Genomic DNA, 25,631 nt, shown 5'->3' on the forward strand with positions numbered 1-25,631 from the left:
ACTCATCCTGCCCATTATTCTAAGCTAATAAAACAACTTTTGCCTCTGTTTATTCTCAGAGTACAAACTCTCAACACATACATCTTTGGGATTTCTCTCTGAAGTGGCGTTTCAGGTGCTCAATCAGATGGGAGTGCCGCCCGAAGTTTTTGCCACACTCAGTGCATCCGTACGGTCTCTCTCCACTGTGCACGCTGTGATGCTGGACGAGGTGGGAGCTTACACGGAAGGCTTTTCCGCACACCTGACATTTATAGGGTTTCTCACCAGTGTGGACTCGCTGATGCTGGGTAAGGTGTACACGCTGATTATAGCTTTTCCCACATTCACCACACTTAAATGGTTTTTCTCCAGTATGGATTCGCCGATGTTGAATGAAGTTTGAGGCTTGAAGGAAAAATTTACCACAATCATTACATTTGTGACCTCTCTCACCACTTGGGTTTTGCTTACGGTCATTGTCTGTGATGGCACCAAGATCTCTTTTCTGGGAAGGGTTCTGCCTTGATTTCCCCACAGTGGGGGTTACCTGCCACCTTTCAACGAGGCCATGAAGGCCACTAACTTCTCCAAACTCTTGACTGTGGGGAACATTTCCATCAGTGCTTCCTGATGTCATCCAGTGCGATTCAGCTTCATCAGAAATCTGCTTCACTATGAGTTCCATATTGTCATTCCCAGACTCATAATCTGAAAAAATAGAAGTACTTTTTAGAAGAAAAACAGAAGAAAAATCAGGTATTCCCTGGATTACAAAAACAAAGTGCCTGCAGAGTACAGGGTAATGCAATGAAACCAGCATATACTAGGAATGCATGACTTTGACTACAATACAGGGAGGGGTAAAAAATACTTAAGCAGGAAACTGAGGCAAGTTAGGGAAGGAAGAGTTGGCAAGAAAGATTCAATGAATGAGATTGGGAGAGCAGTCATTCTACTTCATGAGGGTGATTATCTTCCAAGTATAGTACTTACATACAGTATCTGTGAAAACCTGATCAATATTCAATATTGTCAAATTTGATATTGGGTTATGAAGCTAACCCAGTCTTTACTTTCCTCTTCCTATTTATTCATAGCCTGGAGGAAAAAAGATGATCTTTCCAGCTTTATCACTCCTTAAAGAATCTCAGTTTGGTGAGGGACACAGGTGAGTATAGCACTTTTTCTATACCCAGAGAAGAGCCCACTATCTACTAGGCAAGAGTTAGGTTCACAGGGCCTCCCTGGTGGTGCAGGGGGTTGTAAATCTCAGCACTATGAAACTATCCGCAGCCTCTGCAGTAGGAGTTCAATCCCCAGCCAGGGAGCAGACCCACAAGGCAGAGCAGACCTCTCCTGTCTCACCCGCTGCTCCCCTCAGCAGTGTATTTCAGTCAATCTGCCTGTTCTGCTCCCCACTCTGTCTCTGGTGAATCCTCTCACCCCCCGCACCTTTGGCCTACACCTCAGTTCCTGTATGCATAAAAAAATAAAATAAATCTTAAAAGAAAAAAGAGGTTCACAATAGTCATTGATGGATACAGATAAAGATCCACAGGAGAGCTGTGTCACCTGCATAACTGAATCAGCAACATATATTTCACTCAAGACACTGACATTTAATATGATTTGTAGAGAGAAATTTTCAGTAATTCAAAAATATAGAGGCTATTATTTTTTTTTAAAGTAAAGAATTAAAAAAAAAATTATTCATGCATACAAGAACTGGGGTACAGGCTAACGGTGGGGGGGTGGTGAGAGGATTCACCAGAGACAGAGTAGAGAACAGAACAGGCAGACTGACTGAAATAAACTGCTGAAGGGAGCAGCGGGCGAGTCAGGAGAGGTCTGCTGTGCCATGTGGTTAGCTCCCGGGTGTGGGGTCAAACTTGTGCTGAGTGGCTGCAGATAGCTTTGTAGGTTGCGTCTTAACCCCTTGCACCACCAGGAAGGCCCCATAGAGACTATTTTTTTTTTTTTCTTTATTTGTTTGCTTGTTTGTTTTTTTTTTTTTGTTTTGTTTATACATGCACTGGGCACAGTCAGAGGCGCGGGAGGGTGAGAGAATTCACCAGAGCCAGAGCGGGGAGCAGAGCAGGCAGAAGGACCGAAGTACACTGCTGAGGGGAGCAGCGGGCGGCAGGAGAGGTCTGCGCGCCATGTGGGACCCTCCTCCGGTGGCCGAGGAGCAGCCGGGGATTGAACCGGCGCCGCAGAGGCCGCGGGCAGCCTCGCAACCCAGCGCTCTACCGCTGCGCCACCGGGGAGGCCCGAGACTATTATTTTTTAAATGTGAGAGAAATCATGGCTCACTAAGAACTTCTTAATAAGAGTGTTTTTGCCCAAAGAAAAATTACTTCCAAATATTACATAATTACAGTACTAAGAACTAACATTTGTGAAATACTTACCTTAAGTACTCAGTACTTCACAGTTTTATTCCTTACAACGACCCTCTGAGGTAGACACTATTACTCTCCTTCTTTGACATGAAGACAACTCACACCATCAAGACAACTTAAATTTACCTTACAACTATGTTTACTTAATTCTTTCCTTAAAAAGAATGCAGAATGTATACCATTTCAACATGGAAACAAACAAATACATAAACCAAAAAAACAAATCACAAGATAAGGCTTTTTACATGTTCTCCTCTTCCATTTAACTAGGCAGATAATCCCAGCTATTACAAAAATTTTCTCTTTTATTCATGTTTGCTATGCTCACACATATTATTAGAAGTTGTGCCCATTCAACAAGTCAAACAAGCTTGTGGCTTTTTCCCAGAGGTGAATTAGAAAATTAGTCCAGTGCACCTCCCTGAGGCTACTGACAATTGCTCTCTCCCACAGAAGGTGATTAGACAACTTCTTATACCAGTTGGCTACAGATTTGCGTTTTCCTCTTTCCCCTTCTCTCAGAGTTCATGAAAAGTTTTCTGTTGCATCTACTGGTTTACCTGTCTATCTGGCAGAGTACTGTGCTCCCTTATCAATGCTATATCCTGCTGCTGGGTAAGGTACTAGGAGCAGGGGAGTATAAAACACCCAATCAGGCAGATTTGGTACTTCAACAAATCTTCAACCTCCCTAGTGTTCTGCCTGACCTTCTAAGGTTGACTGGTTTCCCCATTCATTTTTCCAAACAGCTTCATCATAACATCTCCACCATGATCTCCAACATACATCATTGAATTTAAAAATACTATAGTATATGTGGTATACTATCATTTTTGCACAAACTTGTATATACCTAAGACTATATCTAGAGACACAATCAACAAACGTAATAGATATTGCCTCTGTGAAGGAAACTCAGAGGTGGTAACTCACTTTTCACTTTATACCCATTTACACTATTTTATTTACTTATTTATTTGTTTGTCTGTTTATTTATTTATTTTTAACCATGTGTGGGCATACCTTTTTTTAAAACCAAAGTTCTCCACTGCACCCAAGTGTCTACTCACCACCTCGTCACTCAACAGATGGCTTTATTGCCTATTTCACGGAAATCAAAGCTATCTGATCAAGAACTCCTGGAACATGCTGTAACCACAAACTTAAATCTGGGGCAGGCTTATTCTTTCATCCTCCCCCTCGTCTCATCATGAAAGAGGAGTCTGTTTCTCTCCCTAGCCATGGTCAATCCTTTCCACAGGACTCTAGAAAACAGGGTTGTCCTGTTTTCCAGGGCCTTCCTTGCACTGATTATCCACTCTTCCTTGCCTGCCCCACCATTGCAACTCTTTCTCTACTAGTTCTTTACCAGTAGCATTTACATATGCTCAGGACTTTCCCCAATAATAAGAGAACATACAAAAATCATCCATCAGCCTGGTACTCTTTCAATGAACAGTCCTTTTTGCCTTCCTCTTCAACAGAGAATGTTCTTGACAGTTTATCTAGAAGAGCTTTCTTGAACTCCTCATCTTTGCAATCTTAAAGAAATTGTCTTTTGTTTCCCAATATCCTAGTCACTCCATTGAAGACTCCAAGATTCATTTATTCATTTTTTTTTAATCTTGTATCTAAAACTGATGAATACCTTTTAAATCTTGACCTTTTCTGACACTATCAGGAACCCGCAGGCATGAGGATCGTCTAACGTGACCTTCCCAAAGAAGGCAGAAACCACTGAAAGTATTGTTAATGTGGAAGTGTACACTGCAGTTGTAAAAATGTTGCAATGAAGAGATGGATAATAAGGAGAAAAATCAGAAAGAATTTTAAATTGTTTGGAAAAGAACTATGCCAAGTGCTGAAACTTAAACTCATTAAACACCTGTAAAGTCATTGAAGATACATGATACTAACAAGTATTGAAATTTGACAAGCATTGGAAATTAATTTAAAAAGAAAATGAAAAAATTGTCTTAAATGTAATACTTATACTACTGTAAGTAATTCCTTGAGATGAAAGAATACCAAAAACAGATAAACAATCAGGCATGTACAAATAAATCAAAGAAAAAGAAATATATAACAATAGTAATGAAGGGAATGAAAATTTCTAAAAAGCAGGAATCAGTTTCACACATTTTAAATAGAAGTCTGTGAGTGAACTAAAAATCTTAGACAACATAGACTGGTAAAATGCTTTTCGAAAGAAATTTGGCAGTATATACGTACCCCACCTAAAATTTACCAGTGTGCCTGATATATGGTTCTTCAAAAAGAATTCATTCAAAAGAAGCTAACAGCCTTAAGTTCCAACATGTTCCCCAGAGTGCTCAAATTTTTATGCTCTGGCAGCACAAACAAATATTAGTTTCCAAGAGCAGAGCTTAGTTAACCACAGGTTCAAAACCTCATATGGGATACAAAATTCAAGGGATATGACATGCAAAATGTAGTTGCCAACAAGGCAAACATCATAAAATAGATACTATTGGGCCTCCCTGCTGACGCAAGGGGTTAAATGCCACACTATAGAGCAATCTGCAGCCTCTGCAATGTGAGTTCGATCCCCGGCTGGCCAAGATGCAACCCACATGGCAAGGCAGATCTTTCCTGTCTCGCCTGCTGCTTCCCTCAGCAGTGTATTTTGGTGGATCTGCCTGTTCTGCTCCCTGCTCTGTTTCTGGTGAATCCTCTCACCCCAACCCCCCACGCCTCTGGCCTGTACCCAGCTCTTGTATGCCTAAATAAATAAATCTTAAAAAAAAAAAAAAAAGAAGTCTGAAAAAAAATAGATACTAGTGATTAGAGAATTTTAATGAATAACCAGCCATTCATGCATTAGGAGAAAGGAAAAGAATCAATGCTATTGAGGTACGGCAGTAACTATTATAATATTCTAACAGTTATTCAGTGAAGTATGAGATGCTTTCACAAAGGAGAATTACTCAGTTAAGAACTATTTAGGGCCTCCCCTGGTGGCGCAGCGGTTGAGCGCTGGGCTGCGAAGCTACCCGCAGCCTCTGCAGCGCCGGTTCGATCCCCAGCTGCCAGTGAGAGTCCCACATGGCACTCAGACCTCTCCTACCGTGCCCGCTGCTCCCCTCAGCAGTGTATTTCAGTCCATCTGCCTGTTCTGTTCCCCGCTCTGGCTCTAGTGAATTCTCTCACCCTCCTGTGCTTCTAACTGTACCCAGTGCTTGTATAAATAAATAAATAAATCTTCAAAAAAAAACCAAAAAACTATTTAACACAGCAAGGAAGAGAGGACTAAAACTACTACAAACTTGTTAAAATCTAAAGCTGTCACTCTTAAGTGCTTTTAGAGCAATAAAAAGATGGCACGCTGGATTGCAAATACTACCTGCAAACACTATGTCTTCAATCATACCCTTATCATAATGGAAATAATCAGAATAAGCTGAATAAGAAAACAAAAAAAGAACACTGATTTACAAATTCACAGAAAAAATGAAAGCAAATTCATAGCAATGGGAAACATGATTCTCTAGGATGTGCTAGTAATGTTCTTTAAAACAAAATTAAGATGTCCTAATCAATTTGGATGAAATCATTCTTACCCATGGAAGTAATACTCCCATAATTCTCCTTCCTGTCACCCCTATAGAGGGACTTCGGGGACTGGTCCAAATGTTCCCATTCCTCCAGGATGAAGGATACAGCCACATCAGCCACATCTTCAATTTTCACCAATTTCTGAAACATGAGATTGCTACTAAATTCCCACTCCCTATGTACATCTTCGGAGTTAGAGAAGATCTAGGAACATTAAAGAAAGAAATAGCGGCAGGGACCATGCTTCAGAGAGAACAGGTTTGTACAGGGAAAAGGCATTTAAGTACAAACCCACAATGGTCCTGGCCTCTGGCTAAAGAGACAGAACTCTGATAGATTCAGGGTTAAGGCAAGAATAGATATGGGTCCTCACGGCAGGCACAGGGACGCCAGCTCACCTGGGACCCAGCTGAGAGGAGTGAGGCAGTCAGCTCCTGGCTGTCCTTCAGGGGAAGGGAAGAAACTTGGAGAGCAGGAAGGGCTGGGGGAGGATAAAAAGAGGTGTCAGTGAGAATCTCAGGTGTCATTGCCATCATGTTCTGCCAATGCTCAAGAATCCACAAAGGTGATCTGTGCATCAAAGCCAAGTTCTTCTGCTTGACTGAAGATTATATTCTGGGCCCTGCCAATCCTACCTTTCCTCCCCTAAACTAGGCTAATCCCTGACTGTGGATTGTGTCATTACTCTGGAAGGATGTGCTCTGCTATATCAAGATCAAATCTAGTCATATCAAAGAATACCCAAGTCACACATCTTCCATGAAGCTGAAGTATTCCCTAGAGCCCAGGTGTCTCAAGTTTTAAGGTACAAACCAATTTCCATGGGAGGAGGTATTTTGGTACAAGGCAGATTCTCACTAAGCTGGTCTGCCATGGGCCCCATATTTTGCATTCCTAACAAGCTCCGAGTGATGCTAGTGCTGCTACTCCTTGGAATATGCTTTGATAAGCTAGACCTTAGTCCATATTCTCTCCCTTCAAGGAATTACTATGGTAGGTTTATAGTTAGTCAGTTAATATCAAGTCTATTCTGTGTTTTATAGGAATAAGTAGATGAAACAATGCTTGCTTTCAAATACTTTACTATTGGGGAGGGCAGACATGAAAGCCTTATTTCCAGCATAGAGAAGAGAGTATTAAAACAAAGTTCAGGGACCTCCCTGGTGGTGCAAGGGGTTAAGATGCAACCTATGAAGCTGTCCACTGCCACCGCAGCAGAAGTTCGATCCCCAGCTGGCCAGGATGCTACCCACATGGCACAGCAGACCTCTCCTGCCTCACCCGCTGCTCCCTTCAGCAGTGTGTTTCAGTCAATCTGTTCCCCACTCTGTTTCTGGTGAATCCTCTCAACCCCCCACCCCCACCTCTGGCCTGTACCCCAGCTCTTGTATGCATAAATAAATAAATCTTTAAAAAAAAAAAAAGAAAAGAAAGTTCACATAAAAAAAGAGGGAGGGCCCCTGGAGTGGAGAGGGCAGGGTGGGAGCATCAGGAAAACCCACTGGGAGTCTGGGAAGGAGGGGCAGGGCAGTGAAGAGAGAGCTTTCTAAGCAGAGTGAATTGCATATGTGACACCTGAAGGTTCTGATCTCTAGGTTCTGGTGACCATCTAATCATGTGCCATTGCCTCTGCTTGTTCTTTGTCTGATACCCATGGTGCATGGGGATCTCACTGCCTATGTGCCCAGACTTGGGCAGATCCACCTGGTACTAATCATTAACTCAACAGCTTAGACCTTGCTATGGTCTCCTCTGTCCTAGAGATACATGTGCATATGTAGGTGTTTATCTCCAACAACTAGGAAATAATAAGCAATGATGAAAAAATAAGAAAAAACAAGAGGAGTTGGTTAGAAAAGAAAGCCAAAAGCTGAGAAGAGAACTGAAACAGGGAGCATGGTTACAGAATGAAAACAGGACTTGAAGAAAGCGATGAATGTAGTCGTGTCCGAGCAAACCACAATTCTGTTGAAATAAAGAAACTGGCAGGGTCTGGATAACAGGGCAGAGCAGAGCAGATAAGCAGGAGCAAGGAACAGAAGAAAATAGTAGTAGCCTGATCTGATGGGACTCTGAAGATGGATGGAAGATGACAGTGATTTCAGGCCAGGACACCGTGTGTGGGAGAATCTGGTGGTAGAGCAAAGGCAGGACAACTCAGAATGGAATGAAAGTGTAGATTCAGAGCCTGATTGCTTTGGTTAAAATCCCAGCTGACGCATAAAAGCTCTGTGATCTTGGAGAAATTATTTAACAATTTTAGGTGCAGTTATTTTCTAAAAGAGGGTAATGATAATCCCAACTCCATGGGGTGATAGTGAGCATTCACCCATAGCACGCCAACCAGGTCTGCTATACACAATTTTGGTCTCTTTTTCAAACAGTATATTTTTAAGGACTGGAACTGCATGACTTTTGTTTTTTTTAGAGGTGTTCTGAAGATCAAAAAGGATATTTATTTTAGTATTGTTATTTTATCTTGTAATTTCTACACGGATCATTGGACCCTTTTATAAACCTAGAATATATTTTGGGATCTGAATGATCTTATTTTTCCTGTACCTTGGAAGATTTTTCTATTTCATCATCCTTGGAATTAATTTCACTTTTATTAATCATTTTTCACTTAATTACTACCAACAATGCCACAAAAAAAACTTTAAAAAACAAAAAAGTGGGAAAATAAAGAAAACAGGATCATAAAAGAGAGAAGTTGATCTTCATTCTTCACTATTATCAAATATTAAGTACATTGCCCAGAATACTACAACATCTTCAAGAAGGTATATGACCCACTTTTAATTTTCATTGAGCAAAGTTGAGAATTCAGAGTTTTTAATTTTTCACCCATATCAGTAAAGGGACTCAAATCTGCAGAGGAAGACACTTGATTCTACTAGAAGAATGAGAAGATGATTAGAATGAGAGCATGAGCAACACAATCTCTAATGGCAATGATGAAACTGAAAGCTTAAGGGAAATCTTAGATTGAATTTGCAAATGATCATATCCTAGAAGAATTTTCTTAAATTCAGTACTAATAATGAAGACTCGCTCTCTAATTTCAAAAAGGAAACAGGACATTCTCTTTCAGAGTGTCATTCAACAAGAACAATTTATTTTGCAACAAGATTCTGGAACATGCCATTTTGCTCTAAGGACAATATCCATTTTGAGAAATGGACAGTACTATGTGGCAGTATTCTTTCATCTCTTCTGACGTTTGCATTATCAAAATTTGCTTGCCTACACAAAAGTTTATTATTAAAATTTCTTGAAGTTATTTTTCCTATCCTTTGATTCTTATGTATTCAGAAAATTACTTAAAAAAAAAAAAAAAAAAAAAAAAAGGCCAGGGCCTCCCTGGTAGTGCAGGGGGTTAAGCACTGCACTATGAAGCAATCCACAGCCTCTGCAGCATGAGTTCAATCCCTGGCCAGCCAGAAAGAAACCCACATGGTGCAGCAGACCTCTCCTGTCTCACCCGCTGTTCGCCTCAGCAGTGCATTTCAGTCAGTCTGCCTGTTGTTCTATTTCCCACTCTGTCTCTGGTGAGTCCTCTCGCCACCCCCGCATCTCTGACCTGTACCCCAGCTCTTATATGCATAAATAAATAAATCGTTAAAAAAAAGTGGCCCACTGGATCCAGATGGTGAATGGTGAAGACTATTTTTCCTGGTACACTGAGTGATTTGAACACTAAATGAGTTCAAACAGGTAAAGCACTTGGATGGTTCCTGACACCTGTTTCCTGACAAACTAGTTAACTAGCTAACTAATTTATCTGACTAGTTAACTAACTAGTCAGCTACTTACCTACCTAGTCAAATAACTAGATAACTACCTAACTAGCTGACTAACTAGTTAACTAATTAGCTAAATAGCTGACTAGGTAGAGAGAGAGAACAAATGTTCTAAAGGTCATTGTAAAGCTACTTCAAATAAGATTTCAAGGTGCACGACTCAACAGCCAGAAATGAATGCAATGAGAAACCAGAGAACATTTTACATAAGCATGAAGACAACAAAATCTATGATAGCGGTGGAACTGTTGTACAATCATTATGACACTTTTGAAAAAGACTTCTGTCAATCTTTTAAGAATGTTGGTGTTTGGGCCTCCCCAGTGGCGCAGTGGTTGAGCGCTGGGTTGTGAAGCTGCCCGCAGACTCTGCGGTGCTGGTTCGATCCCCAGCTGCTCCCCGGCCACCGGAGGAGGGTCCTACGTGGCGCGCAGACCTCTCCTGCCGCCCACTGCTCCCCTCAGCAGTGTACTTCGGTCCTTCTGCCTGCTCTGCTCCCCGCTCTGGCTCTGGTGAATTCTCTCACCCTCCCGCGCTTCTGACTGTACCCAGTGCATGTATAAACAAAACAAACAAATAAACAAACAAACAAACAAATAAATAAATAACATGCCTCTATAAAAAAAATAAATCTTTAAAAAAAAAAAAAGAATGTTGGTGTTTACAGTTATCATCCGTATTATAGTTTTTGACTACAACTGTAGTATAGTTCCCAGCCATTCTACAGCTGACCTCTCTTAACACCAGATTCCAGTGTAAGTTCCCAGTCCTTCCTAACCTCCAGATCTGATTGCAGAGAGGCTGCCCAGTCCAGAGTCTCTCTCTTACAGATATTGCTTACCCCCATGGCCATGGCGCCCTCTCTCTAGCCACATCTGTTCCACTGACTCGCTGATTCTCACCATTATCCTCTAGAAGATGAGGTTTCTGTGACTCTTGTTCAGGCTGGATGTCCACAGACAGGAGCGGGTGAGTGAAGGCCTCCTGCACCGGCCCGGGCGGTACCATCTTCTGAGGAAGCACTTCAGGACATGCCACAATCTACCAAGTACAACCACACCAATCAGCACGTTACAAAGAAGGCCATGAAAAATTCAGCAATTTCACACTATTTTTTCATTCATTCCTTTACGAAATAATGCAAGTGCACCTACAATGAGACAGGCACTGATGATACAGTGGACTTAGTAAACATGATTTACATTTAGTTGGAGAAGACTTTCATTAAACACAACATAAATAAATACATAATTACAAATCATGTTGATGACAGAAGAGACGAAAGGTGATATCGGGAGACAGTACAGATTGGGTGGCCTTCTTTAGATTGGGTGGCCAGGAAAGGCATTTCTAAGGAAGTATTACTTAAGTATAATAATACCTAAAAGAGGACAAGCAGCCAGCTGGAGTAAAGCAGGAAGTGTCCCAGGCAGAGAAATAACATAAACAAAGACCCTCAGGTAGAAAGAGAGGGTGTCTGGTACACTCAAGGAATTGTAAAAATGCCCATGTGGGTCAAGTTTGGTGAAGGAGAGAAGTGAGAAAGGAGATTGAAAAGGTTGAAATAGGATTCAGAAAGTCATGCTTGGTTCCCTAGCAGACCAGGTTAAAGCAGGACAGATTGACACCAATACCCAAGTTACTTCATACCTGGCTGCCATGTTCCACCTTTCCATTCTTGAGTCTTGTTCAACCCTAGGCTACAACTACTCTGCCACAACCAGTCTCTAAAATCTGCCTGTTCTGGAAGGTACTAGCACAGCAGCATCCTAGCAGGTAATAAGACCCTGCATTGAGATAGAACTGCCACCCTCTCTCCTCACCTCTCCCTTATGCTTCAAAGCACTTTAAAATTTAACACTCTCAGTACTGGCAAATGTGGTAGAGGAGTTACATTAGAAGGCAATTGCAAAACAGTGGTGGCAAACATCACTCTGCACGGAAGAGTGTGTGCCCTCGTGGACCTGCTCAGAAAAAGAGCTAAGATCAAGCCAAGTATGTCAAAGGACCCTTGGGCACCCAAGAAGAAAAGGAGCCCTTGAGGCTCACTGAGACCAGGACAGTGAAACCAGGGAGGAGCAAAGAATAAAGTCTGAGAAAAGACATGCCAGAAACAAGAACTGCTGGAGTTAAAGCTGAGGAACAACATAGGAGACACGAAAAGCACACAGAGAGAACAGAAAGCAACGTAAACTGTGGAGGCACTTGAGGAAAATCCCCTCTGTGGGTCTTAAATCCCTGTCTACCACTAAGAAATAGTTTTTCTACATCCTTCCAAGGATGGACTGCATAACACAAGGAGTGGAAAATGCATAAGATCTGTAGCAAATCTATTTTAAAAGTTCTTTTTGTTTTAAACTATGCTTTTGAGGGCCTCCCTGGTGGCGCAGGGGTTAAGACGCAACCTATGAAGCAATCCGCAGCCGGCCGGATGAGTTCGATTCCTGGCCGGCCAGGGAGAAACCCACATGGCGGGACAGACCTCTTCTGTCTCGCCCACTGCTCCCCTCAGCAGTGTACCTCAGTCTATCTGCCTGTTCTGTTTCCCACTCTGCCTCTGGTGAATCCTCTCACCCCTGCATCTCTGGCCTGTACCACAATTCTTGTATAAAAATAAACAAATCTTTAAAAAAAATAAACTATGCTTTTGAATAGTCATTACTATAAAAAAAAGCAGGGAATAGTCTGTTAATTCATGTTCCAAGTTAGGTTAAAAAACTGAATAACTGGACATCACAATGAACCGTCACATCCTGTCCTGGCAGAAGTGACAGAAAGATTCCAAATTCTGTCTGCAGGACAGTCATTTGGTCCCTCTGCAGGTCTGGTCATGGGTCAGCAGCAACTCCCTCTGCTGCCACCTGCATTGTGGTGTGGACTGAGCTAAACCAGCTGAAGGGACTGAGGATGTTCCCCTCACACAAAAGTGAAGAATAATGAGACAAGTACCTTAGGGAAGTACAATAGCTCTAGAGATAGGGAAAATTTTGAACTAGCTTCAAACTCTTGTAGACCTATGATTCCATGATTTCAATTCTTTGCTATAAAAAACAAATTAATGTTGAAGAAATTGTGAGCCTAGAAGCAAGAGGAAGATAGAGGATCAGGTTAAAATGAGTAAGAAAGAACAAGCGGTAGCAACATAAAGATACCGATCATCCCTAAACTGACATATGATTTAATGCAATTTCAACAAAAATATCAGCAGGATTTTTAGGGTGGTGGAAACTAAAAAGCAATTCTAAAGCTCCAAGAAAAAAGAAAATATTGCAGAAGGGTAGCCCCGTCAAATAGCAAAACATTTTACAGAATTCAAATTATTAAAATACTGATAAAAATAGAAAATAAAGATGTGAAATGGACCCAAATACATGCAAAATTCTTATCTATAAAGGTGGCATTTTAGTCAGAAAGGGGAAAAATTTAGAAGTTGTGGGGCCTCAATGGTGGTGCAAGGGATTAAGAGCAAACTTTGAAGCTGTCCACAGCCACTGCCACAGAGTTCGATTCCTGGCTGGGGAACTACCCACATGGTGAAGCAGACCTCTCCTGACTCACCCGCTGCTCCCCTCAACAGTGTATTTCAGTCAATTCGCCTGTTCTGTTATCCAGTCTGTCTCTGGTGAATCCTTTCAACCCCCACCCCACACTTCTGTCCTGTACCCCAGTTCTTATATGCATAAATAAATAAATCTTTTTTTAAAAAATTTAGAAGTTGCAACTTCTAAATAGGCAAATGCATAGATATTTGGGAAAAAGTTACAATCATATTAAACCTCCTATACCAATATAAAATCCAAATGATTGATCATTTGAAAGAATTTTTTTTTAAAAAAAAGGAGACAAGTTTTTCATAATGTTATAGTGGAGAAGGTCTTTGTAAGTATGGCACAAAACCCAAACACCATAAAAGATTTTAAATGATTGCATTTTTTTAAAACCCTGCAAAGCAAAAGTTTCCATAAGCAAAGACAAACAACTGAAAAAATGTTTAGAACAGATAACACACTTGATCTTAGCCAAAAGGCCAAGAAGCAATACAACTGGAAAAAAAAATAACACAACGCAGATGATAGACACATCGCTTATTTTTTGTAACAGGTGATGTAAAAAGACAATTAAGAAAAAAGGATATACACATGGCCTTTTAAAATATGTAAAATATACACTGTGGTCAAACTGACTCATAATAAGAGAATTGCGTATTACAATTGCACAGAAATGGAATAGTGCATCTTTCCAATTGGCAACAAAGAGTTTGATAATATCAAGTTATCAAGCTGTGAGTAAAAAAACCTTCTCTCATACATTATTGTTGGGAATATAAATTGGTATAACCTCTACAGTGTGCTATCTGTCAAAAGTGCAAATGAATCTGGCCTTTAAGTCAACAACTTGACTTCCAAGCATTCATTGTATAATTAATGATGTAGAGGAGATTCACTGGAGCAAAGTTTGTTGTAGTAAAAATTCAGAAACAATCTAAAATGAACAACTTAAATGGCCTTCAATAGGAGTCAAATAAATACTGGTATATTCATACAATGGAGTAATACAGTGGCAAAGAGTGAGATAGTTCTATTTGCACTGATATGAAAAAAACAAGATATAAGAAAAGAGCAAGAGGCAGGAGTGCACAGTGATTTGAAAACATCTTTTCTTAAAAAGTATGTCGTATACATATAATTTAATATATACAGAATACAGTATATCTCTGTAAGGATATACAAGTATCACCTAACAATGGTTGCCTTTTGTGAGGAGAATAAGGCAGCTGGGGAGTTAGGGATGAGAGGTAAACTTACTTTTCATTATAACCTTATGTACCTTTTGAATTTTGTATCATGTCATTCAAAAAATAAACATAGTAATTTTAAAAATAAATAAAATCGCAGATTGTCTTCTCCAGGTTAACACACTGGGTACTGCTTCTCTTTGCTGGAGTGGCAGGAAATCTCCACAGTGTACCTAATCCCAGGAGAACAAAAGAATAGAATGAAGCACCAGAGTGCTAAAGATTTCACCCCCTGCTCAGCAGCTCCTTAACTCTCTTCTGCTCCTTCCTCATTGTTCTTAAGTCTCCGATTCCACTCACCTGTTGTCTGCGTTCCTCTAGTTCTCTCTGTATATTTTCTACCACTGCCACAGCCTCTTCTCCACTTTCTGGGTGATGTTCTCTCACCCAGGTCTGAAACTCTTCAGGCAGGATGGTCAGGAACTGCTCCAGGACCAGCAGCTCCAGGATCTGCTCCTTGGTGTGCAACTCCGGCCTCAGCCACTCACAGCAGAGCACCCGGAGCTGGCTGAGTGCCTCCCGGGGGCCAGATGCCTCATGGTACTGGAAGTGCTTGAAACGCTGGTAAAAAGTCTCAAACATGGGCGGACTGTACTCCTGCATCCAGGTGCAGTCTTCTTCTTCCACCTTCACTATTAGAAGGTCGTCTTGCTCTTGTGAGATCTCAGCTGGAGGGTCTAAGTCTATAACTTCCCCAGATCCTGTCATTATCATTCCAACTTAGAGGGATGTCTCTCCAGGTTAGCTCTATCACACCGATGAAATCTGTTATCCGTTCTTTAAATTCTTCTGAAGGTCACTTTCATTAGTGCCCAACCTACTGATATATTAGAAATTATTATTAGCAAAGAGATGACAACAGAGGTCATCTATACTAAAAGCGACCTCTCAATAGACTAGTTTACTTGGAAATAAAGATCACAAAACAGCTATCACTCCACCCATAAAATAATTACTAACAGAGAATAGTTCCAACATTTAAAAAACGGTAAAGGAAAACTATAAAAAATCTGACACCGGTCCTAATCAAACAAAATCTTAATGGTGAAGAACATTAAATGTCATATAAATAGTAAGATAAAACTTACTAACTAGTCCTGAAGCAGCCGCTCCTTCTTACTACCATAAGCCAAACTTAAGTCAGAACAGGGGTCAAAAACATTACCACGGTCAAAATTAGTCCTGTCCTTCAAGCCACAAGAGCTTGACAAATCAACGGGAGATTTCATTGGTCCCGAAGAGAAGACAATTTTAAGTACGGATTTGGACGTGGATTCCTCGGAATCACTCCTGACCTGGAGACACCAGGACCGGCCCGATCAAGGTTAGGGGCAGGACCCCCATCGGGACCCCAAACCCAAACCCTTTCATCCAGGCCCCAGCCGCGGGGAGCTTCTCCTTGGAAGCTCCCGCAGTCAAGGGTGGGAAGATGGGTTTTTAACCAACGGCGAGAAAACCGAAGCCTACACTTCGCAACACTTCCTCGCCGGAAGTAAGCAAGTCCAAGCTTTCCCAGTCCAACCGGGTTGAACCATAAATCCCAGCCCGGGAGCACTTCCGAGTCCTCTCTAGGAATCCCGGAGGTCCTCGCCTCGCCACAGGCGGGAAGTGCCCACCCAGGCCCCGCCCCGGAGGCGCCACCAGCCAATCGGCGGGGAGATGGGGAGCCGACCCCGATCCCGGTCCTGCTCGAGTAACTCGGCCGTTCCCCGCCCACCGTCGCTGCGGGCGCGACGGCGCGGGCTGAGAAAAGGGTGCCACTCTCTAGCCCACCCCGCCCCGAAGCCACTGAGACCGCGCCTTCCTTTCCCTTGGAGTGGAGCGGGGAGCCGGGCTTTAGATGCCCACCGTTGCTAAGGCGACAGGTGCTAATGTCTGATTGGCCGTGGAACTTGCGCGCCCTCACCCCCCAAGGCTCTGCGCCCCAATTCGAAGTAGGTCTGCCTGAGAGCCCACAACCCCTCACTTCTCTTTAATTTTTGATCCTGCTGTGTCCTCACCGGAATTAGCGCCACTCTCCGCATCTTGTCTCCAGACACACCCACCTCTTTGCCACCGCGTCAGCGCCCGGGGCCGAAATTCCCAACGTCAGACGCGCCAGTCTCTGGAACTAGCGGTTAGCGGAACTACATCTCCCAGAGTGCACCGCGCGGGCCACACCCTCTAGCCAATAGAAGCGCGGGTCTCTTTGCAGCCTCGGTCTCTTGGACCTATCAGAATGAAGGACAGCGCGGAAACCTTTCCCCCGGCGTCGCTGGCGCCCCTAGCTCGTAGGCGGTGTGTGCGGGAGCCTGTAGTCCTCCGAGGGAGACCCGCGCGGAAATTGGTAACCCTGCTGAGAGATACAGGTCGACACAGGGCTTCTCCGGCCGAGAAGTTTCCATTCTTAATAATTTTAAATCTGTTTACGAGAGTTAGTATTGCCTGTAACCCTTCGCGAAAATGAGGCTCGCCGACTCCACTTTGCATCTAAAGCTCGAATGCCCCGGGAAGAGTTAACGTTGTAGAGTAGGGGGTGAAATTTCACTCAAATGAGGGACGTGGTTCTAAGTATGTCTTGCCAGTGCTGTGTTCTACCTAATGAGAATGAAGAAATTTAGGAAATCGCCTCTTATCTCCAGAGAGGCCTTCAGCAGGAGTGGCTTATTTTGACACTAAGGTATATTTGGTGTATTTTAGTATTTGAATAAATTCACTTTTTTGCATTTAGAACTGTGCAGAGTTTCACATCGTATACTTAAGAGTTACAATCGCATGTGATAGAGTTTTTGGGCCAAGTCAAATCATAAAATATTTTTAAATAAAAATTTTTAAAAATAACCACAATTACAATTTGTCGTTTATTCCTGTTGCAAGTTGTTTTAAGACAGTTTCAAATGCTTTGGAACAATATCCCTTCCAATGGAGCCTCAGTCTTTCTAGGCTTTCCCCTGGGATACAACTTCTTCATATCGTCATCTTCACATCCTGTCACAAAATACTTGAGTGTCTTAGTAGCAGAGAACTGCAACGCAGATAACAAAAGATAGTGTGTATGCTCAGAATATCTATGTGTACTCAACATTTAACTGTGTTGTACTGGTCAGAAAGGTTCAACTGATCACTGCTTCTCAAAATTAAGTGAATACACAGATCACTTGGGGGGGTTCTTTGAAAATGCAGATTCTGCATCAGGAGGTGTGGAATAAAGCTTGAAATTCTGCATTTCTAAGCAATGTAATCCTTTCTCCTGTGGGTGTGTGCATACCTTGGCTTGGTTGCGCAGCAGAAGACAATGAAAGAAAATAATATTTTAAAAAGAGCTTTCCTTGGACAAGATGAAATTATCATGCTGCCCAACACCTGATTAAAAGTGCTTCATGAAATTTTTTCATGACTGTGCCAGTATTTAAAAGTGAAGGAGAGGGAGTAAATGATAGAACAGAGGAATTAGGCTTAGAATAGACCAAAATCCTTGGCAACTTTCAATAGCTAAGCGTGAGGGGTTTGCAAAGGAGCTGGGTGCAGCAAACCCTAATGTTGGAGGGGCTGATAGAAACTGTGTGCCACATAGTGCCTGAAAATTTACCTAAACCATGTTTGAATTAAAATATACCTTCAGTTCTTCCTCTCCTCTGTGAAGTCTTTCAATGCACTGCCCCCATCAGGCACAACTGATTATCACCAAATCTGGGTATACAGGTGTACACAGTCTACATCTTACTTACCACACCTTCCTGTAAGAATTTAAGTTTCTGCTCTCTTAGGAACGGGCAACTTGAGGACAGGCACCATGTCTTCTTTCCAGTTTTGTGTCTGTAGTATCAGGCCCGATGCTTTGGCATGTAGAAAATATGTTCTAAACCTTTCTTTCATAAATGAATACCTACATGGGTAATTGTTTACCATTCTTTGTAAAGTCGAACCTTTAATTTTCCCTAAAACAAAATTTACAAAACTTTGTCCACAAACTATGTGTTAAAGGACGACATTCAATTTTTATAAGAACCGTATCCTTTAGTTCTGTAACAGGAAGGACTATAAACTCCACGAGGCAAACACATCCAGAGTAGCAGAGGGCTAGGACAGCAAACCACAGAGATGTGTCTCAATCCTCCGAGGAGCCTAGAGAGACCCCGGAAATACCCGGGAGGGGTGGGCTTGGTAGGGAGTCGGAGACGCACTTCCGGCCTCGGCTGGGTTTTGTTTTTTGTTTTCTTTCTTTTTTTTTTTTTGGTCTGTGGTAAAAGCGGGGTGTCTGAGAAATAGCTGCGGGTGTGGGGAGCACGGAGCGGGGCCGTGTACTGGGATCCGACAGTCACAGTCACGCGCCCCTGCTTTGGGAAGGGCCGATGAATTCCTTAGCGATTTGCAGGGTTTGCAGTCTTCCCACCTGAACGTAAAACTCCTTGAAAGTCAGCACGTTGAGCAGAAACATGAGTTCGATCTTGACCTCAAGTCAAGGCAATGATGTTGAGGCGGAGACCTGGATGGTGGCTACGAGGTCCAGGGTCTCCGCGCAGCCTTTGCATGATGGGCTTTTGATAGTGAAAATGGAGGAAGACTCCCCCGGAGGTCTGGAGTCTGACCCAGCCCCAAGCTGTCAAGATCCCGAAACTTCTCGGCGGAATTTTAGGAGGTTCCGTTACCAGGAGGTGGCTGGACCTGAAGAGGCGCTGAGGCGGCTCAGGGAGCTTTGTCGAGGGTGGTTGAGACCTGAGATGCACTCGAAAGAGCAGATCGTGGAGCTGCTGGTGCTGGAGCAGTTCCTCACCATCCTGCCCCAGGAGCTCCAGGCCTGGGTGCGGAAGCACTGCCCCGAGAGCGGGGAGGACGCTGCGGCCGTGGTCCGAGCTCTTCAGAGACCGCTTGATGGGCCTTCACCCCAGGTGAGGAATGAAGGTGTGCTGGTGGTGATAATGTGCATGGCCGTGAGTTTCAGGCGTTCTTTCCTTTGTGTGAACTTTAGGATGTACGTGTAGTGACACGCACAGTGACAAGATTCGCCCAGGAGAAGATCCTAGTGATATAGACCTCTCGAATATGGAGTATTGTTCACTCTTCGTAAGACACCCTCTTGTCTAACTTGGTAATTTGGAAAAGAAGTCAGGGCTTCTGTCCTTAAATGATTTGTGCTAGAACAGCAATTCCCCCATGGCATTGAATACAGTTTTACTTTTTAACTACTTGACAGCTTCAGCTTTTCACAATTGATAATGATACTCTATGAAGCCTGGAAATGGAGTTAATAATTGATCATGACTACATGATGAAACTCCATGAAAATCCCAATAGTATGGGGTCAGGGAGCTACCATAGGTGAATACACCCACCTATCTGGATGGTAGCACACTCCCAAACTAGCGGTGCCTGTGCTGAAGTTCCTGCACTTGGAACCCTCCCAGATCTTACCCTATGTATCTCTTCATCTTGTATCTTTTATCATATCCTTTATGATAAAACAGTAAGCCTAAATTAGTGTTTCCCCAAGTTCTGTGAGCTGTTACAGCAAATAATCTGTGGGGGGAGAGGAAGAGGGACATGGGAACCTCCATTTGTAGCTAAGTTGAGCAGAAATGGGTAACCTGGGACCTGCTACTTATAATTAGCATCTGAAAGGGCGGACAGTCTTGTGGGACTGAGCTTTTAAGCTGTGCGATCTGATGCTATCTCCAGCTAGATACTGTCAGAATTAATTATAGGACACCCAGCTGGCATTGCAGAATTGCTTGGTGGAGGGAAAACCCTTGCACATTGGTGACCAGAAGTGTCAGACATGAAGCATTCTGTGTCAATAGTAAAGGAGAAACATAGAGAAGTGAGTTGATGTCTACTGGGGTACTTTTAAATTTTTCACTCTACAAACATCACCTGGCGTTCCACAGAGAATTTGCACTGGGGGTCGCCTTCACCAAAAGCAGATTCAATATAATTACAATTATTATAATGCTGTAAACTTTAAATATTCAGTGAGGGACAGCCAGTGTATCTTACCCTATACTTTTTATTTCCTATTATTTCATCCCATTTAGCTGCTACAAACTAAATAAGGCTAGTTAACTAGTTTTAGGCATCTTTTGTGGTTATATCTTTTGTGGTTATATAATTTGGGTTTTGTCCAAATTATCTGTCCAAACATTGTCTGTGAGCCATAAAGGTATAATGGGTGATTTTGTTATTCATCACAACCCCTTTAAATACCAGCTATTTGTTACTGAGGTGACTTTTGGAAAGCCACTAAGGCTGGGGGCTGGTTGCCAGGAGAACCAATCTTGAGTAGAGGATTGGAACTTACATCCCCACCCCCAGACCTCCAGGCCATCAATGGCCAATGGTTTAATCAGTCATACCTGTGTGGGGGAGCCTGTAAAAAGTCCTGAATTACAAAGTTGGTGGAGATGCCAGGGGAGCAGCATATGCTCTAAGAGCAAGTAGTTAAGTCCCTGCCCCTTCCCACACACCTTGTTCTATGCTTCTGTCTGGCTGTTCTGAATTACAGCCATTGACGACAAGCTGGTCATCAAGTGAGTAAACTGTCCTGAGTTCTGGAGACACTCTAGCAAATTATTCAACTCACGGAGGAGATCAGAGGTTTCAACCTCTGATGTATATAGCTGGTCAGTCAGAAGCCCAGGTGAGAACCTGGATTTGTGATTAGCATCTGAAATGAGAGCAGTCTTGGAGGACTGAGCCCTTAACCTGATGCCATCTCAAGTAGGTAGTGTCACTGTAGGATACCCACTAGTGTCACAGAATTGCTTGATAAATGGAAAACTCACAGATCTGATGTGTCACAGAATTGCTTGATAAATGGAAAACTCACAGATCTGATGTGAGAAGGGAAGTGTGGTGATGGACATTCAGAGTATTGAGAGCAGAGGGGTCATACAGGAGTCTGCCTTTCCATTACAAAGAGACAGGAGAGACTCCGGAGAAATAAACTTCATTATACACAGTCCTAGAGACAGGAGGCCTGATGGGCCTTGCAGAGTCTCATGGAAAGACACCAGCGCGGCCAAGGTGCAGATGACAGGAAGAAGGGGAAGATTTAGGCCAGAGCCTGTTGTGGTTTGGAAGGGAAAGGTAAGGCAGGACAGGGTGAATAGGACTGGCTAGTCTGAATAATTTCAGCAAGCTGTAAATTTCAGGGGTGTTTCTAGCCTCCCAGTTCCTGGCCCTGGATGATCAAGGCTGAGGAGTGTCAGTTACCTCTTGGGTGCTTGGCCAAATCGAGGTGGTCTAGGATCTGAATGAACCCACCTCTGAGCGGAGCCCTTTGCTCTGAGAATTGGCTAGCATTAAAAGGCGCAGTCTCCCCAGCCAGACGGGTTTTTTTTTTTTAAATAAAGATATCGAGAAGATTTAAAAATACATTCCCCTTCCCTGTCAATGAGCCAGAGAGCCTTGGGGTCAGATTGTAACCCATCACTGGAAGTGAGACAGCCATCTCCCTTTGCTAGTTTTAGAATCTTCCTTTTCTAAGAACTCTGCCTTTAACGTCTATAATTTAAAGTCACATTTAAATCAGCCATCTCAAAAGATCATCTGAATTATCTTATTTTGCACTGGTCAAGGTGTGGGAAAGGACATTTCAGAGACAGTGTTGGAATGTAGGGCTTTCTTGTAAGTGTACATTTTTAATCTCTTTCAGGTTTCCATTTTGATAAATCGTAGTGACCAGGCTCAAATGAGTATTAGCTCCTCCCCCAAATTAGCAGTGACTGTCCACAGAATGGCTTTTCAGGATTATAAGAGAACACCAGCCTCTGTCTTTAGTCACTTTGAAACTCCCGGGCAGTACAGGACTCACTGGAAATGACCCTGTGACCCTGGCTGTTACCTGACTCTCAGTGCTGTGGACTCCCATAGGCCTGAGACTAGACTCTCCCGGGCTAGCAGGGACTGAGAGGAGGTCTCATGTTGTTTCAGGGGTTGGTGACGGTGGAGGATGTGGCTGTGACTCTAACCTGGGCAGAGTGGGAACGTCTGGACCCAGCTCAAAGGGACTTCTACAGGGAGAGTGCGCCAAAACCGTGGCACTCCCCCAGAAACACGTTCTCCCTGAGTAAGTGCTATGGCTGGCTTGTTTCTAGCTGTGTGTATGATGTTCTTGGTTCTGTGCCACCCCGAGGCATTCTACTGGGCACAGGTAGGTGACCCATGCAGCACCTTTCAGTTCCATCTCATTAGGGAAAGATACAGCTTTTAATTTGGGCTCATTTAAAATATAACACAGAAAACATTTTTAAAAATATGGGCACCTCGGGCCTCCCCGGTGGCGCAGCGGTTGAGCGCTGGGTTGCGAAGCTGCCCGCAGCCTCTGCAGCACCGGTTTGATCCCTGGCTGCTCCCCGGCCCCCGGAGGAGGGTCCTGCATGGCGCGCGGACCTCTCCTGCCACCCGCTGCTTCCTTCGGCAGTGTTCCTCAGTCCTTCTGCCTGCTCTGCTCCCCGCTCTGGCTCTGGTGAATTCTCTCGCCCTCCCGCGCTTCTGACTGTACCCAGTGCTTGTATGTATAAATAAATAAATAAATAAATAAATCCTTAAAAAAATATATATGGGCACCTATGTTTCTATCAGCTGGGTTTATCCTATTTTAATATTTGGTCATACTGGCTTCAAACTTGTTTCTTCAAAGAAATAATTACATTACAGCTATGGGGGGAGCCTTGTGTACCCTCCCTGAGGCTGCTCCCTTCACTGCCCTGGGGTAGCCAATGTCCTGTTGTGTGCCACATGTCTAGATAGATAAGTGTGTACATACAGATATAAATGTATTAAACATGTGTATAAACATGTAAGTATATAAACATGTAAGCATATAGTATTTTTAATATATTTTTTTAAGATTGATTGATTTATTTATACAAGCACTGGGTACAGTCAGGAGCACAGGAGGGTGAGAGAATTCACCAGAGCCAGAGCAGGGAACAGAACAGGCAGACTGATGAAATACACTGCTGAGGGGAGCAGCGGGCGCGGCAGGAGAGGTCTGCGTGCCAGGTGGGACCCTCGCCGGTGGCCAGGGATTAATTGGCGCTGCAGAGGCTGTGGGCAGCTTCGCAGCCCAGTGCTCAACCGCTGCGCCACCAGGGGAGGCCCTTTAATATTTTTGATATATAAATTATACCACTGTATGATTCTGTTACATTTTGCCTTTCTCAAATCACATTTTTAAGATTTATCCATGTTGTTACATGTAACTCTAGTTATTAATTTTTAAGACATATATTTCATTGTATAAAAATGGTGAATTTTCTAGGTGGCTTGCCACAGTGAGATTGAGAAATCAGATGTCATTGTGATGTCTTATCCTTGGTGTATGATCTATTCATGTAGAAACCTTCAGAACTGCTCTGCTGGTATGAAATTTGACAATGGGTGTCATTTAGTGCAAGAGTTTTTTAAATTCATTGTTCTAAATAGTTGGTGGACCCTTGTAATAGAGCTACCCCATGTCTTTGACTTGCAAGAAATTTTTATAGAAATCTCTTACTGTATTTCTTCATTTTAAAATTTTCTTCTGAGATTTTTTCAGTTGAAGATGTTAGAACTGGTAGGCTGATCCTGTGAGCCTGCCTCTCTTCCCCTCATTTCTTTGTCTCACTTTCTAGGAAATCTGCTTAATTTATTTTCCAACACTTACACTGAAATACTTCTGCTTTCATGAATATTTTCAAGAGAAGAGATTTTTTTTTTCTTTAAACATTCTTTTTCGGGCCTCCCTGGTGGCACAGGGGTTAAAGTCTCAGCGCTATCAAGCTATCAGCAGCCACTGTAGCACAAGTTCAATCCCCAGCCAGGGAGCTACCCACATGGCACAACAAAACTCTCCTGTCTTGCCCGCTGCTCCCCTCAGCAGTGTATTTCAGTCAATCTGCCTGTTCTTCTCCCCACTCTGTCTCTGGTGAATCCTCTCACCACCCCCACCTCTGATCTACACCCCAGTTCTTGAACACATAAATGTTTAAAAAAAAATTCTTTCTCCTTGTTCTCCTCTTATTTACCTGAGAATATTATAGCTTATTAAATTTTCTCTTGATTAAATGAAACATTGTATGTTAAATCGGCATTTATTTAGAGGTTTCTCTGAAATGTGAGTAAACTTTCACTTTGTATTTAATAGTCAAATGTGAGATTTCTGACAGAAACTGTATGGGAGTGGGACTTGTGAACAGGGACTCTTCAATATAGGGTGCGTCAGCAGGTACTATTTTACGTGGGAATTTCATCTGTCAGTATCTCAAGGACTTTTGAGGATTGCCAACTTTTACTATAGACAGATCCATTCAACAAATTTTTATGGAGTGTCTGCAATGAACCAGGTGCTATTGTAGGTACTAGGATGCACTGGAGACTAAAGCCTATGAAACTCCCTGCCCTTTATGCCAGGAGTTTGGAGCTAACAGTTTGATACCAGAGCAGATGGTATTGAGGGTTTACCAAATGATGTGTCAGTTTTCACTTGATTCTAATTTGAAAATGGTGCCTCCCGACATTGCAGTTACCTGGAGAAAATGCAGGTCATCACTGAATCAAATTTCCCTTGTTAAATCATCCTGCACTCTGGATAGAGACTGTACCACCCCTTTTGACACCCTTTCCAGAGTTTCTGCTCATAAATGTTGACTTGTACAATAGTTGGTGGGGTGGGCGGGGAGGACAGTGGTAGAGAAAGCTTGGTGGACATAAGCATGAGAATGAAAGGAAAGAAAGAAATGAAGAATAAAAGGAATATTTGTACAGGCAAATGTGAGCACATCTGACAGGTTAATTAAAATAATTTTGCCTCAAGAGTGGTTTCATGTGGAATATTAAAAAGGTTTTGGGGGGCTGTTTTCCCACTAGCACTTGTTTATTTCACTCTTGCAAAGGGTTGAAATATCAGCAGGTTGTTTTTTGTTTTTTTTTTTTAATATCCCAGGTTTGGAAACCAGAACTGAGAACAAAGAGTGGATTCCAAAGCAAGAAGTTTTAGAAGGAGAGCCACAGGAGCAGCTACAAGAAGAGCCCTGTTGGAAGACGCCCGTGCTCTCTGAGTGTGGAAATACTCAGGAGGATGAGGTAGAAAAACAGTCAGGAAACCCCTCATCA

The 25,631-nt window shown here is 42.8% G+C and overlaps 1 protein-coding gene across 2 annotated transcripts; it reads right to left on the minus strand.

Moving 5' to 3' along the window:
• Nucleotides 1-50: 50 nt before the first annotated feature.
• On the minus strand, nucleotides 51-15,272 carry ZKSCAN5 (zinc finger with KRAB and SCAN domains 5; the record flags this gene model as incomplete). 2 transcript variants are annotated; one of them, XM_084251448.1, is made up of 5 exons in its annotated part: nucleotides 51-690; nucleotides 5,966-6,101; nucleotides 6,359-6,441; nucleotides 10,666-10,804; nucleotides 14,859-15,272. In XM_084251448.1, the coding sequence occupies 5 exons, from the start codon at nucleotides 15,270-15,272 to the stop codon at nucleotides 71-73; spliced, it is 1,392 nt and encodes a 463-aa protein (XP_084107574.1). In that variant the 3' UTR covers nucleotides 51-70. The 2 variants fall into 2 exon arrangements, with proteins under 2 accessions (XP_084107574.1, XP_084107575.1); XM_084251449.1 differs by lacking the exons at nucleotides 5,966-6,101; nucleotides 6,359-6,441.
• Nucleotides 15,273-25,631: the final 10,359 nt, after the last annotated feature.

Source organism: Talpa europaea (genome assembly GCF_964194135.1).
Source record: "Talpa europaea genome assembly, chromosome: 12".
NCBI classification, from domain to species: Eukaryota; Metazoa; Chordata; class Mammalia; order Eulipotyphla; family Talpidae; genus Talpa; species Talpa europaea.